Source organism: Solanum verrucosum, unplaced genomic scaffold, assembly GCF_900185275.1.
Source record: "Solanum verrucosum unplaced genomic scaffold, falcon-dt-bn FXZP01000031.1, whole genome shotgun sequence".
Taxonomy (NCBI): domain Eukaryota; kingdom Viridiplantae; phylum Streptophyta; class Magnoliopsida; order Solanales; family Solanaceae; genus Solanum; species Solanum verrucosum.
The window spans coordinates 2,483,648-2,498,403 of record NW_026020194.1 but is presented as its reverse complement, the minus strand read 5'-3'; the positions used below and the strand labels follow the sequence as shown (position 1 = coordinate 2,498,403).

The 14,756-nt window shown below is 29.5% G+C and overlaps 1 protein-coding gene and 1 pseudogene across 1 annotated transcript; one reads left to right on the top strand and one right to left on the bottom strand.

Moving 5' to 3' along the window:
• Positions 1-5,690: 5,690 nt before the first annotated feature.
• On the bottom strand, positions 5,691-6,567 carry LOC125829523 (PLAT domain-containing protein 3-like). Its single transcript, XM_049508744.1, has 2 exons — positions 6,427-6,567; positions 5,691-6,340 (listed from the first exon to the last, which is right to left on the bottom strand). The coding sequence occupies exons 1-2, from the start codon at positions 6,550-6,552 to the stop codon at positions 5,864-5,866; spliced, it is 603 nt and encodes a 200-aa protein (XP_049364701.1). The 5' UTR covers positions 6,553-6,567; the 3' UTR covers positions 5,691-5,863.
• Positions 6,568-13,653: 7,086 nt separating this feature from the next.
• On the top strand, positions 13,654-14,456 carry LOC125829594 (uncharacterized; annotated as a pseudogene).
• Positions 14,457-14,756: the final 300 nt, after the last annotated feature.

Here is a 14,756-nt window from a genome sequence, read left to right as displayed (position 1 = left end):
TGAAGTTGGTGAAGCAGGGTTGATAGGACCATATTTAGTCCATCAAGCTATGGAGAAGGTGAAAGTGATTCAAGAGAAGTTGAAAACGGCACAGAGTTGTCAAAAATCTTACACTGATGTTAGGAGAAGGGCGTTAGAGTTCGAAGTAGATGATTGGGTATATCTAAAAGTTTCACCCATGAAGGAAGTTATTAGGTTTGGTAAGAAAGGGAAACTTAGTCCCCGGTATATTAGACCTTATCGAATATCCAAGAGGATTGACAAAGTAGCTTATGAGTTGGAGCTACCACAAGAGTTAGCCGCGGTTCATTCGGTGTTTCACATCTCCATGTTGAAAAAATGCATGGGCGATCCTTCATTGATCATACCAACTGCAAATATTGGGATCAAGGATAGCTTATCTTATGAGGAGATTCTTGTTCATATTCTAGATCGCCAAGTTCGCAAGTTGAGAACAAAAAAGGTAGCATCAATCAAAGTCCATTGGAGGAATCAATTTGTTAAGGAAGCTACTTGGGAAGCTGAAGAGGACATGAAGAAGAGATATCCACATCTCTTTGAATCCAGAGAAAATGGAGACCAAGGTACTAATTCTCTTCTTAGTACTTTTTAAATTATGAGTGAGCATGTTGTTTGTTGCATTTGCTTGTTGGGTGTTTGAACTTGATATTACACCCTTAGCCTAGTAAGAGTAATCTCATTCGAGGACGAATGTTCCAAAGGGGGAGATATTGTAACATCTCGCAATTTGAAATAACTAGGAAGAAGCTAATAATTGGAAATAGCCATTTTTTGAAAAAATGAAAATCTGGAAAATTTGTTTAAGTTAGAAAAAGTTGAGTTTTGGTCAACTCCAAACTGCCATAACTCCTAGATCAGGATGAGTTAGGTGTACTTCTAGATATGGTTGGAAATCTCTTGGAATTATCTTTCCAACGCCACCGATTTGCGCGATTTCGAGTTCGTATGAATGAGTTATGTCCTTTGGAAGTTGGGATGTGCGATTAAGGAAAGTCTAATCCGGATATTTGAAGGGTAGATTAGTCTTTTCCTTACCCAATTAATTTAATTTGTTTTAGTGAATTAATTAAGGGTCAAATCAGAATGAGATCAGTTTAATCAATTGGAAATTCACGCTAGGGCTTGGAGAAAAGAGAAAAGAGGAGAAATGAGAAGAAAAGCTAAGATTTCGCTAAGATCGTGCGATTTGGTGGTGGATTTCGCCAATGAATTAATCTTACAAGGTATGTGAGTCTTTCATAGTGTTGGGTTCATTCACCCACGCGCCAAATTCGTCCTAAAAGAGTTTGAAAGTTGATGTTCTTGACATGTATTCTTGAATTTGGATGTTGTTCTTGAATTGGGATGAATTGAGAAGTTTCTGAGATCTTTGAGTCGAATTATAGAGTTGTTTTGAGTTAGGTTCTTGAGTCCATATGCTGGGTATCAGAATCTAAAATGAATTTGAGATTAATAGTTGAGTTTAGGTGAATTGGGGCTGTAAAACGGAGAAGGAAAAATTCGAGCGTGATCTCCCCTAGTGACCAAAAAGTTTCTCTACGTCGCGGTTAAGACGCGGACCCCTCTGTCTCAAAATTTAATTTCGCGAGTAATTATTTAAAACACCTCCGCGTCGCGAACTTGTTCCAAGACGATGATTTCGTGTCTTTTCTCATGTTTAGCTATTTAAGATCATTCCTAAACATCATGTGATCCTTCCTATCACAAATCAAAATCCTTGAATCCATAATTCAATTCAAGGACCAGTTAAGAGTCAAGTCAAGAGCAGTTAAGATCAAAGTCTACAAAAGTTCTTAAAGTTTTCCAAAAGTCTTTTGCAAACGTTTTAACTTTGATTTAAGACTTAAGCTTTGAGTTCAGTAAAGAGTAAAGCTTGAAGTTCATTTCTTCAAAAGTATATGGGGACTATGTATTCCCAAAGGGTTTAAAATGTTTCACATTTAAACAAGAAAGGAAAGCCTTCGGGCTAGTTTTCAGAAAAGAGTAATCTCTTTCTAAATGAAGCAAGAGGGGAAACTTTGATTTCCAAAATAGCCTTTGAGCTAAGGTTTTGAGTAATTATCTCAAATCACAGAAAGAAGTATGTTTTAAACATAAAGATCTAGTATCATATTTTGGGAGTAGTATTGAGCACCGATATGGGGACGAGCTTGAGTTCAGATAACTCACTCTATAAACCATGTAGCCATCATGGGTAGAAATGGGTCATACTTTTTAGATAAATCCTTTTTGCATAGACTAGTGGATCCAGTAGTTCAGGTCTTATACATGTGGCAAGGTATAGGATGCGCTGGCAGCGTGAGGACGATCGTTGTATCATCACTATAACTCTTAAGTGATGGTTGTCAGTTAGAGAAACTCCCACAAAAGCTATTTGTATTCTTATATACACAGTTATTTGTATTTTTACATACATTTCAGAGTTTTAGTGTATCTTTGCATACGCCCAAAGTTGACATCATGTTTTAAACAACTTTTCTTCATATTGCACTTGTTTTTAAAACTGCTTTATATTGAAATGAGTTTAGTTATGTTGAGCGATTTCAGCCAGGTAAGTTCTTCAGTTTCTTTCAGATTCTTTTCAAGCCTATGTTGTATTTAGCATTCCAACTCGCATACTCATACATTCAATGTATTGATGTCAGTTGGCCTGCATCTTATTATGATGCAGACACAGGTAACTAGGATTGACATCCGGCGCATCGTTGATCCAATGAGTAGTTCAGAGTCTGTTGGTGAGCCTCTTTGCATTTCAAAGGACTCCTTTTCATTGCTTTCAGTTTTAGTATTAGTTCATTAGGATGTTGTGGGCCTGTCCCGACGTCCATCTCAGTTGTTTAGAGGCTTCATAGACAAATAGATAGTCAGCTAGTTAATTCAGTTGTCTTTACTTTTTATTTCCTATGTTAAAGACTTGAGTTTGCCTTAATGGCCAGTTGAATGTTCCTTAATAACATTCTAGTTACTTCATAAATGCGTATGTGATGAGTTAAGTCTTCCGCTGAGTTAATATTTACTATTTATCTAGGGGTAAAGTAGTAAATCAGCTACCGTCTTAATGGGTTATTGGTTTATCCAATACCCAATATTAAAAAATCAAAATCGAATCGATAACCCGATAATATTTTTTATAAAATTATTAAAAATCCATTAATCCAATAGCAATAAACAAATAATATTTTTTCGATTCGATTTATCGATCTATTGAATTTTTGCACACTCAAGCGCACCATGTTTGCATATTCATTCTTAAAGTTCAATCGTGGAATCAACTCGCAGGTTGTCTCTTAACTTATTGATTTCTTTGTGAATTTACAATACTTTCATTTGGCTTAATTGTTTTTAACGTATGTTTTAACACTACTATAATTTAGTAAAATTTATTAAATTGTGACACGAAGATTATTTTTCAAATAAAAAATAAGTATCATCTTTCCACTATCAAAATTTCATTATAACTTATTGATAAAAATAATACTCTAGAGGTAGTTGTACCAGCCCCTGAAATCTAATTAATCACTACACCTACCTCCTATCGTCTCTTGTAAGTTGTTTGTTTATGAAATAGAATAAAACAATTTCATGAAATGGGAAACTGAAAACCTCCTCTCTTCATTGATAGCAATAATTTGAAGTCTAATATAGTGATAGTTTGAATAATTATTAAAATTAGCAGTAAACCAAAATTCTATTTTTTTAAATAAAATTTTTAGTACTGCAACTAGGACACTATTCCCTTCGTTTATTTTTAATTGTCATAGTTTCCTTTTTTAGAATCAAACTATAAACGATAAGAATTTTGACTAACATTTTACGATGCATTTTTTATCATGTTTATATGCAAAAATTGCAATTTATAGTACTTTTCGTATAATTTTTGAATATCTAAATTTTTTGTTTAAAATATCGAATTAATAAAATCTAATTTCACTTTGAAAATTAGTTAAATAGACTTTTGAAAAGTGTAAGATGATAATTTAAAATGGACGGAAGGAGTATATATGTCGAAATTATCAGCGAGCAAACATCTTATCAAAGAAATTTGTTTTTTCATAAATTCTTATCAAAATAAAATATGAAAGGTTCTCTAATTGCGTGTTTGAAGGGGTACTCCCATTTTCAGCTGACATTTTCTATTTTTTAGACCAACTACGTGTGAAGCGGCCACTTGTTTGTTTACCATTGATAAGAAAACATCGATAAATCATCCAAAAAAATTTCACATAATTTCTTTGTTGTCCTTTTTTGTATGTCGGTAAGAAATTATTTGACCCAGTAATAAGTTTGAAAAATTAAGAAAGTTTATCGATTATCCATTTGGTTACCTTTCACTTTACATGATTATTCAGAGAATATTAAAACACGCATACATAAACTAATAACAGAATATTATTAAAATTTATGCTTATGAAAATCAAATAACTTAATAAAAAATATTTTGAGACGAATGGACTAATTCATTGATAATTGTTTCTGTCTTTGTCAAGTAATATTTTAATGTGGAAATATCTTGAAAATGGAGCAGTGGAGAGGTACATTCTCGTGGGTTCTAAATTTGGTCCCTTCATATTCATAAAGTTGTGACAAATTTTCAGCTCGGATATTCTACTAGACTTTTTTTTTTCCGTAAAGTGTCCGAAGCTCAATTTGAAATATCAATTTTTTTTTTTGCTAAAAAGAAATATCAGATATTACTATAGCTTTGTGTGAACACTGTTGGTGACCTAATTGGCTAATTCGACCTACTTCCTTTTCTTATATTTTTTCACATAATATTCCATTCATTTTTCACAAGTTCATTTTTAATTTAATATCTTTTTTCATAGATATCTTCATTTTTCCACATAATAAATAGATCTGAAAATAACGGATGGGACAAATCATTATTTTTGGAAAATATAGCCCTTGTGGAAGATATACAACAATAACATATGCGGTAAAATCTCACAAGTACGTAGAATATGGACATAATATAATGTACACATATTTTATCTCTGTGGAAATGGAGAAATTATTTCCGAAAGACTCTTGCATTTCGACATAAGTACAAATCAAAATAGGCATGAAAAAAAATGATAGTAATAAAACATAACAACTAATTAACTAAAAAAGATTAAAATCTCCTTGCATTACTAATAATATAGATTTCCATATATTAGTAATACACTCCTTAATACACAATAGATGACATTAGTTATATATATCATGAAAAAATATACTCCCTCCGTTTCACAAAGAATGACCTGATTTGACTTGACACGTAGTTTAAGTAAATAAAGAAGACTTTTAAATCTTGTGGCCCTAAATTAAAGTTATGTCAAATGTACAAAATTGTTTTTAATCTTGTGATCTTAAACATGCCACGTGGAAAACAAAAAGTAAAATGTTACCAAAAAAGGAAAGATGTCATTCTTTTTTAAACTGAATAAAAAGAAAAGGATGTCATTCTTTGTGAAACGGAGGAAGTACTAAACAAGGTATTACTAAAATAGAAAGTTAATATACGTATTAATTTGCTAATATAGTATACCAAATGATTCCTAAAGTTAATATATATGTATTAATTTGCTAATATACTATACCAAATGATTCCTAAAGCTAATACTATGAGCGACACACAATAAAAACAAATAATTATAGAAATGTAAAAGCAATACAACCTACTATTGACAAAGTTAAAAAAGTCAACTTTATTATTCCACCATACAATAATATTATCACACTAGAACAATGACATTTCATCAAATACCATTCTTGTCCCTGATAAATTTCACACTCACAAGGATAAAAGAGGAAAGTGTCCTGGCCCGGCCCGGCCCGATAAAGCCTTATAACCGTAGACTTACATCACAGAAACATGTGGAGTAGATTCAATTTCGCTAACCGGCCGACGCTCCTCATCGAACTTGGTCTTCTTCTTACATAGATCTCTAATGGCAGTAAGCTGATAAGGCGACGCATCAGTGGCGAGCCACTGTTCGACTTCGAAATTCTGTTGGTTGCATTGTTTATGGACTCCGGTGACGGTGACCTCAACGTAGTTACAGTACCATCCATGACCTGAACCTGTTCCATCGGAAGTCAAGTTCATTTTACAGATCGGCGCCGTCAAACATGGAGCTCGACCACTGAAGATATCCAAATTTCCTCTCTCAAAATAGTTGTAACCCGGGCCCATAAGCCCACCCCAAGCTTCCAGGTTTTTTATTCGAATACCGTACCCGTTTGCATCGTACAGAGTTAAACTGATGATCGAATCCGTTCCACCTTTTATGATTGATCCAGTTCGGATGTATGCACTGTAAACACAATCCTCTTCCTGCATTTCCACAAAATTCAAAAAGTTTTGTTAGCTTTAACCAAATTTAACGATAAATTAGAGACAATTTTAGATTAATAACTTACGGATCCAGAAATGGAGGAGAGGGAGATGGAGAAATAGAGGATGAAGAGAAGGAACCAGAAACGATTGAAGTGAGCTGCTACTCCCATGGCGATTTTTTGTTGATCTCTTTGTGTAGTATTAATCATCTATATAAATCACATCAATGTTTGTGGGGGCCCATATTATATATAGGGTGTGAACGTGCTTTGTAGTACTATTTCATATCCTTAGTAACTATAGGTGTTTCTGTACGTGTATCTTATTAATAATTGACAATCAATCTATATAATAAAACAAATTATTGTATGTTATATTATTTATTGAGTATAATGTTTTCAAAAAATAAATATAAAATTTTTACCATAAAAAGTATACTTATATACAACAACTAGAAAACTTATCCACGCAGTTAAAAAGATGATAAGATGTTAATAATTTTATTAAAATATGATATTGATAGAAGAAATATTTATAATACATGCATATATATATATTATATATCTCAATGTTTGGTTAGTAGTTATTTTGGACCAAAAAAATTATGAACTTACAACAAAATCATAAACGGTTAAAAAGATGATAATATGTCAATAATTTTATTAAAATATGATATTGCTAGAAGAAATATTTATAATATGTGCATATATATTATATATATCCCGATGTATAAGTGATTTCACAAAGAGAAATGTTTGGTCAGTAGTTATATGACTTCCAACAAAATCATAAGTTGTTCTTTTGGACCAAAAAAATTATAAACTTACAATAATAAAAAAAAATTGTGTAAAATATAAAACAAAGAAAATTGTGGAGAGAATATAAATAAATAAATAATGCAATTATCATTCTTATAATCTTAATTATTAAGAAAAAGAAAAAAAATGAAACTAATGCAGAATTTTTCAAACTCTAGTGTGATCATTTCTAAAAATTCTTACAATATCTTTATTTATAGACATTCAGATTTTTACCATAAAGAATAAAAATGAATACAGAAATAGTCATTAACACAATTCTTTTTATAATAACAACAATAATAATAAATAGAATTATAGTGAAAATAAATAAATAAACAAATAGAATTCTTGGCCAAAGAAAGGTGTCAATTTTATTCAACTCGTTGTTATTATTTTTCCTCTTATTTTTCATCATTATCTAAATAAATATTCATATTTTTTTAATTTTGCCTCCCTTTATTGTAGTATTTGTTTTATATTTTATTAATTTTTTTCTTCTTTTTCTCTTTTCCTTCTTCTATCCTACTTAATAGTAATTTCTTATAATAACAAAAACACATCTTTCTTAGGATGTTAATCATAAGAAACATAAATGATTTTTTGTACTGTAAAAAAATATCATAAAAAGGTCGCATTTCAACATTTGATATATATTTAAATTTTCTAATCTATCAATAATAATGTTTGAACCTTGATAGTAATAAGCATAAGAAAAAGTTACAATAATGATGAAAGAACAATGCACATACCTTTATTAGGACCTTAATCATAAGAAAATAGATTTATTTTTTAAAAATATTAATGAATCAATGCACAATTTTTGAGCTCTTGTCAATATTTCCTCTGACTAAATAGGACTTCCAATATGAAATAAAAAGGATAATCTTGAGTAGGAGTTTCATGAAATAAAAAATTATGATTTTATATGGAAAAAATAGAGGAATCTTTAAGAAAACATAAATAATTTTTTGTACTATAGTATTGTTGAACATTGGTTAGTAGTTAGTATTATTACACACAAAGTTACAATAACTAATTTACATCTAAACAAAAATACAAATTTCTTGCAATAATAAAAAATTATACAAATTCAAACTAAAGAAGTTACATGGAGAAAACACAAACATACACACACATACATCTTCCTTAGAATCTTATCATAAGAAAATAGATAAAAATAAGAATGTAAAATAAGTGCCCACTTTTTTGAGCTCTTGACCGACACCTTTGTTGTCAAATTAATCAACATTCAAGAGTCTTCTTCATCGTGTCAAGTTAACACATGGATTTGATAATAGAATAATACTACAAAAAACAATGAAATATAAAAAATAATCTTGAGTTGAAATTTCATGAAACAAAAAATTTGTGAATTTACGGCCGAGCCAATTCAAAGGAGAAGGCCCCAAAACGCCAACCACATAGGGGGGGGGGGGGGGGGGCGAACCGAAAAACTCAGCTTTTCGGAGCGGACCAATCTTCCGTGCCCCCCCCCCCCCCCCCTTACTCTCTCTCTATAAAAAAGGCTGCGGGAAGCGCGAAGAGTCTGCATGCTTAAAGGCTTAATCCTGTTCCGGTTTTTGACAAAAATGAAGAAATATCAAAAAGTATCTTAAATTTTATAATTTAATATTTGGAGATTATGAATATGAAAACTGAAAAGTCATGAAATTAATTATATTATTGAGAATAGAAGTTTAATAAATATAAGTTATGGAAGTGAAACTTTAAAAGTAAATAAAGAAGGAAAAACATAAATAAAAAAGATAAAAGAAAGACTTTTATACTAAATAGAGATATAAATTTCTTTAATTGAATAAATAATAATAAAAAAGAATAAATAAAGGAAGAGAAGTGACTTAGGGAAATGTTATAAATGTCATAAATGATGATATTTAGGTTACAAAATCGTAATATTTTTTTTCAAAAAACAAAAACTTTATATTATATAGAAATAAAATATAAAAAGAACCAAAAAGGGAAAAAGTGATTTAAAGATGATATAAATATCATTAGGGAAGAAATTAAAATAGTAAAAGAAGAAAATGAGAAATATTAAAGAATAAAAATAATAGCATTAATGATGAAATAAATTAAATATGACTATTGATAAAGAAAGAATTAAATGTGACTATCTTTAATATTTAGGTGAATTTTTTGTATTTTAAATTTTTAAAAATGGCCAAAAAACACAAAAAAATAAATAAATAGTTTTCTAGCTCTTAGAAGCATGCCACATAAGCATGTCTAAGATTCTCCTTTATATATAGGAAAAATTACTTAAATACACAACACTTCTTTACCTATTCTCAATATTTCCCTACTCTTTTACTAAAATACAAAAATCCCTTATTTTCCCCCAATTCAATTTAACCGGATACTTTATTAGTTTAAGTATCCGTCCGTTATTAATTAAAGTATTCGCGTTGCTACATTATGCATCCGCCCGTTAATTAAGTATCCGTGCTGCTAACAACTTAATTTAAGTATCCGCCCGTTATTAATTAAAGTATCCTCACTGCTATATTATGCATCCGCCCGTTAATTAAGTATCCGTGCTGCTAACAACTTAATAATTTAAGTATCCGCTCGTTATTAATTAAAGTATCCGCGCTGCTATATTAAGTATCCACACTGCTATATTATGTATCCGAAAAACACTAAAAAAAGGGATTTTTGGTAATTAATGAAAGAGTAGGGAAAATAAGTAATTTCTTTCTTATACTATGTCATTTGCCTAATTTTTACTTATATATATACTAGACATCGGAGCCCGAGGTAGCACGAGCCCAATATGTATAATTTTTTGTTTCAATTTATGTGACAAAGACAAAATTAAAGAGTTAATCAAACTTTAATATTAATTTAAAATAGTTTAAATTTTTAATTATTGTTAACTATGGTAAAATTTTTTTTATGTCTTTTAACATTCTAAATTGCTAATTATTGTTGTATGATTTGTAATATCTTTTATGCAATTTTCAAATAATAAAGGTTATTTCTTCTTTCTCAATTTATGTGGTACTAATAAAATTTTGAGATTCAATCAATTTTTTTTGTCTTTAAAATATTATATTGTTAATTACTGTAAATTATTGTACTTTCTAAGTAATTTTCAAGTAATACATATTATTTCATTTGTCCAATTTATGTGTCACCGATAAAATTTGAAGAGTTAATCAGATCTTTTACATATTTTTATATCTTTTGAATATTTAAGTAAATAATTATTGTGATTTATAATATTTTATACAATTATTTAAAAAAAATTAAACAACAAACAAAACGAATTCATCATAGGAAAATTACCAAAGCATCCTTCAATACATCAATAATGGGTCCCACTTTTTGTTTTAAAAAATATGCATATTGGGAGGATATTTTTGTCCAAAGTGGAAATAGAAAAAGTATAAAGCATTAAAGTCTTTTAAAATTTTAAATTGTTAATTCTTATTGTATGATTTGTAATACTTTTACGTCATTTTCAAATAATAGAGGTAATTTCTTCTTTCTCAATTTATGTAGTACTAAATTTTTTTTGAGATTCAATCAATTTGTTTTGTCTTTGAAATATTTCTAGCTGTTAATTACTGTAATTTATAGTACTTTCTAAGAAAATTTCAAATAATATATATTATTTCATTTGTCCCAATTTATGTGTCACCGGTAAAATTTGAAGAGTCAATCAGATCTTTTATATATTTTTATATCTTTTAAATATTTAAGTAATTAATTATCGTGATTTATAATATTTTATACAATTATTTAGTATAGTAAAATAAATTTAAAAGAAACAAAATTCATCATAGGAAATTACCAAATCATCCTTCAATACATCAATAATGGGTCCCACTTTTTGTTTTAAGAAATTGCACATTCGAAGGATATTTTTGTCCAAAGTGGAAATATTGTGTAAAAAATGTGTATTTATTGTGATTTTGAATGTTTTGTGGGGTAATAGGATACACGCAAAGTTAAGGTGTCTTTTTGAAATTCTGGGACAACTTCAAGTATCACTTAGTGTTTTTTCTCAAAATCTAATTTACTTTCGTAAACTATGTGTCACATCAAAATCAGATTAACAAATTCAAAAGGAATGAGTAATAAATAGCTCATACAATGACATATTTATTATTTAAAAGAAGTACTCATTTTGGTTGAAAGCTAACAAGATAGTTACAATGTAACTAAATACTATACAAATCTATGCATTATAGCTTATTATATATATATATATATATATATAGATAGATAGATAGATAGATGGTTTTGGCTCCGTGGTAGTTGATTCATACTAATGTATAGAGATAACGGTTAGCTATCAAAATGGATGAAGTAGTGATGAAATACACATTCTCTATATAGAAATCTTTAAATTATATTTAAATAATATTAAGACTTTATTACAAATCTCAATTATTCAAATTTATTCAGACAATACAGACACACAAGAGAAAGTTCAAAAGAAAAACTAGGAAAACTTGTCAATCCTTTTTTTCTTCTTCGTGTTTTTTTTTTCCTATTTAGTGTTTACTATTTACCTTTGGACCCAACTAAAAAGGGAAAATATTTTTCTTTAGAATTTTTTAACTTTTCAAATACGAGACAATATGATAAAAGTGCAACTATTATTCATTTCATCGCGACATTTATTTATAAGTAGAATCGGAAACTTTTTAAAAGATGCCACTTCAAGTCAACAAAACATTCAAACAATTTTGGTTTTTTTCTTTTCCTTTTACAAATTTTCATCAAAATAAATTATAACACGTCATTTTTTAGCACCAGCCTTGTTGTTTCAAAGGGTCATCACCAACCAACTATTTTTTTTTAAAATTTTTTTGGACACTTGGTTGTTTGGCAATGATCAAAATATTGATAATTTAAATAAAATAAGAAGAAGTCTTTTTCAGTGTGACACAATGATAGACATAGATATAGTGAAGTGTCAGAAAGTGGATGAGAAACTAAATGTTAATTTGGTAATTGGAGTATATTATACTATGGAAGTAAAGAACTTACATACAACAATTAATTTTTTTGTAGCAACTATTTAGTGGTGATAATATAATTACCATTATATTATGTTTAGTGAAAATAATATATGGTATATAATCAACACTTTATATAAATATCAATACATGTTTTAATGATTCTAAGATAGAATGACATTAATTTATTACCGTTAAATATTTTTACGACAATAAATATTATCACTAAATTTTTTGTTGCTACTAAATATTCATTTAGGTATAGTGTTTTGTATTCGATTCACTTTTATTGGCAATGTATTCTATAGAAAAAATTATGACATGCAAAATTTAAATATGAGTAATTTATAATAAGTAATTTTTAAAATTATTTCTTTTCGGATTAAAATGAAATTCGATTGTACCCTAGCATGATGCATATAATTTATGTAGTAAACCTAGCTAGTTTGAATTCACCATGTGTATTTGGAACTGAAGACTTGGGATTCAAACACATATATTTCTTGTTTTTTTCTTTTTGGAATGGTTAGATTTGCTGAACTTTGATATACTTTTCTTTGCCCTTTGAATTTAGAGCATAACTTTCAATTAAATATTTCAAATTTCAATTTTGTTGTCATTCGCTATTGAAGAAAATAAAGGAGGAAAAGATGAATCATTTTGAGTGAATAATATATTAAAAGAATTGCGCTACTAAGAGGAGTTCATATCTAATCTTTCAGTACAATATTTTAGGCCTAAGGCCACATTAAATCTGGACAACGCTTGTAAAGTGTTGCTTTAAATATTTTTGGGTACACTTTTAAAGTGTAGCCTTAGTTTTTAGGTTTTGACCACGATAACATTAGCAACATTTGTCAAGCGTGCTCTTTTAAGCATAGTCATATCATGATATAATTGGCAATGCTTATTTACATCTATGAATGCACTTTTAAAGTGTGGTATTTCTATAATTTAAAAAACAACACTTTATTGTGTGACATTATAGATTTCCTTAAATTTTCTCTAAGATATTTTATTCTCTCCAACATATTTAATTCTCCCTCTAATTTTCAATTGGCCAAAAAAGAAACTCATACAAAATAAATTACAAAAACTCTCAAATATAAGCAACTTTAACTCTAAAATCAAATGTGTGCCCCAAATAAGGATAAGAGTTGCTATTTGCCCATAAGAGCTTCTTCTTCTTCTTCTTCTTCTTTTGACTCATAAAGTCTCCATTGTAACCAGTTTGTCATTTTTCAAATCTCGTTGTCACTCTACATTTTTCAGCACTTGATGAATGGTGGTGATTTCCCTAATTTTTCTTCACCTTCATCCAAGAAACTGGAGAAATAGGTCAAAGAATTTCAACATTGTTTGGAGGAAGAAGGAATTTTACGATAGTCGATACTTGGTTCGCCTACATTCGAGAAACTGGAGAAATAGTTTGAAGAATTTCGACATTGTTTTGATGAATTAGGGGATTTACAGGTGTGGGTACTTGGGGGATTTACGGGTGTGTATATGGGTTGTAACGATGAAGATAGATTTAATCACTATGCTCATAAATGCCAACCTTCTTCCGTTCATCAGTTTGCCCTGTTGATGATATTAAAAAATCATAATTTATATGACTATCTTTTCATTTTATGAGATTTTGAATTGTTAGATGCAATTTGAGTTCTAAATAATCTGCACATTTTTTAAATTTGAGTTTCATTATGTTACATATAGTATTAAATTCGATGTCCATTTAAATTGGCCAGGTGTTCTAGAATGGTATTGTAGATTGTCTTTTGAAATGTTTTGTTTTCTTTTAGTTTATTTGTGTCTATGTATGAGTTAGTTGCTTTTATTTTGAGATAGTATGAACATTAGAGATTGAAATATTTATTTGAAAGCTTGTAAATGTCTTAGGAATTGTCTTCTATCAGCTAACAAAGTGTAATTTGAAGGGATATTCTTGACATTAACTTTCCTGAAGGTCCTTTTGGTACAAAGGAAGCGCCTGTTGTTGTCAAATCCTACTATGATAGAAGAATTGTAAGATGCCCTAGAGATGAAGGGGAAGATGAGCATGATGTTGTTTGGTTCTGGCTCGAGAAGGGCAAGCCACATGAATGCCCAATATGCTCATAGTATTTTGTGGTAAGTACAAAATATCAATTAATTCATAGTTAGTCCTGTGGTTTGTTATTGACTAAATCTAGGTGAGTTTGTAGGCTGTTGAGGAATTTGCTAAACATGAATCTGTACTCCCTACTTTTCTAAATCTAGGTTAATTTGGAGGATGTTAGGGAGTTTTGTAGGTGTGAATTTGTTGTTGCTGTTGTATATGTCAAAAAAAGGCGCATCAACGTTCATTAATGAAACATTTGCTTAGTTAATAACTGTCGCACCCTATTTCGAACTAGCCGAAACAGCTCACAATATTATATGACTGTCACTCTGATTTTTGAAAAAAATATTTTGTTTATTTTAGAGTCACCACCTAAATTTTAAGGAAAATATTAGAAAAACCATTTTATGTATATAAATGTAAACTCTATTTTTGATTTGCGAAACCAGTGAAATTCTGAATAAGGGTTTTGATTACTCGAGGGGAAAGTGTTAAGCACCTCTCAGAGCCTATCCGAAGAT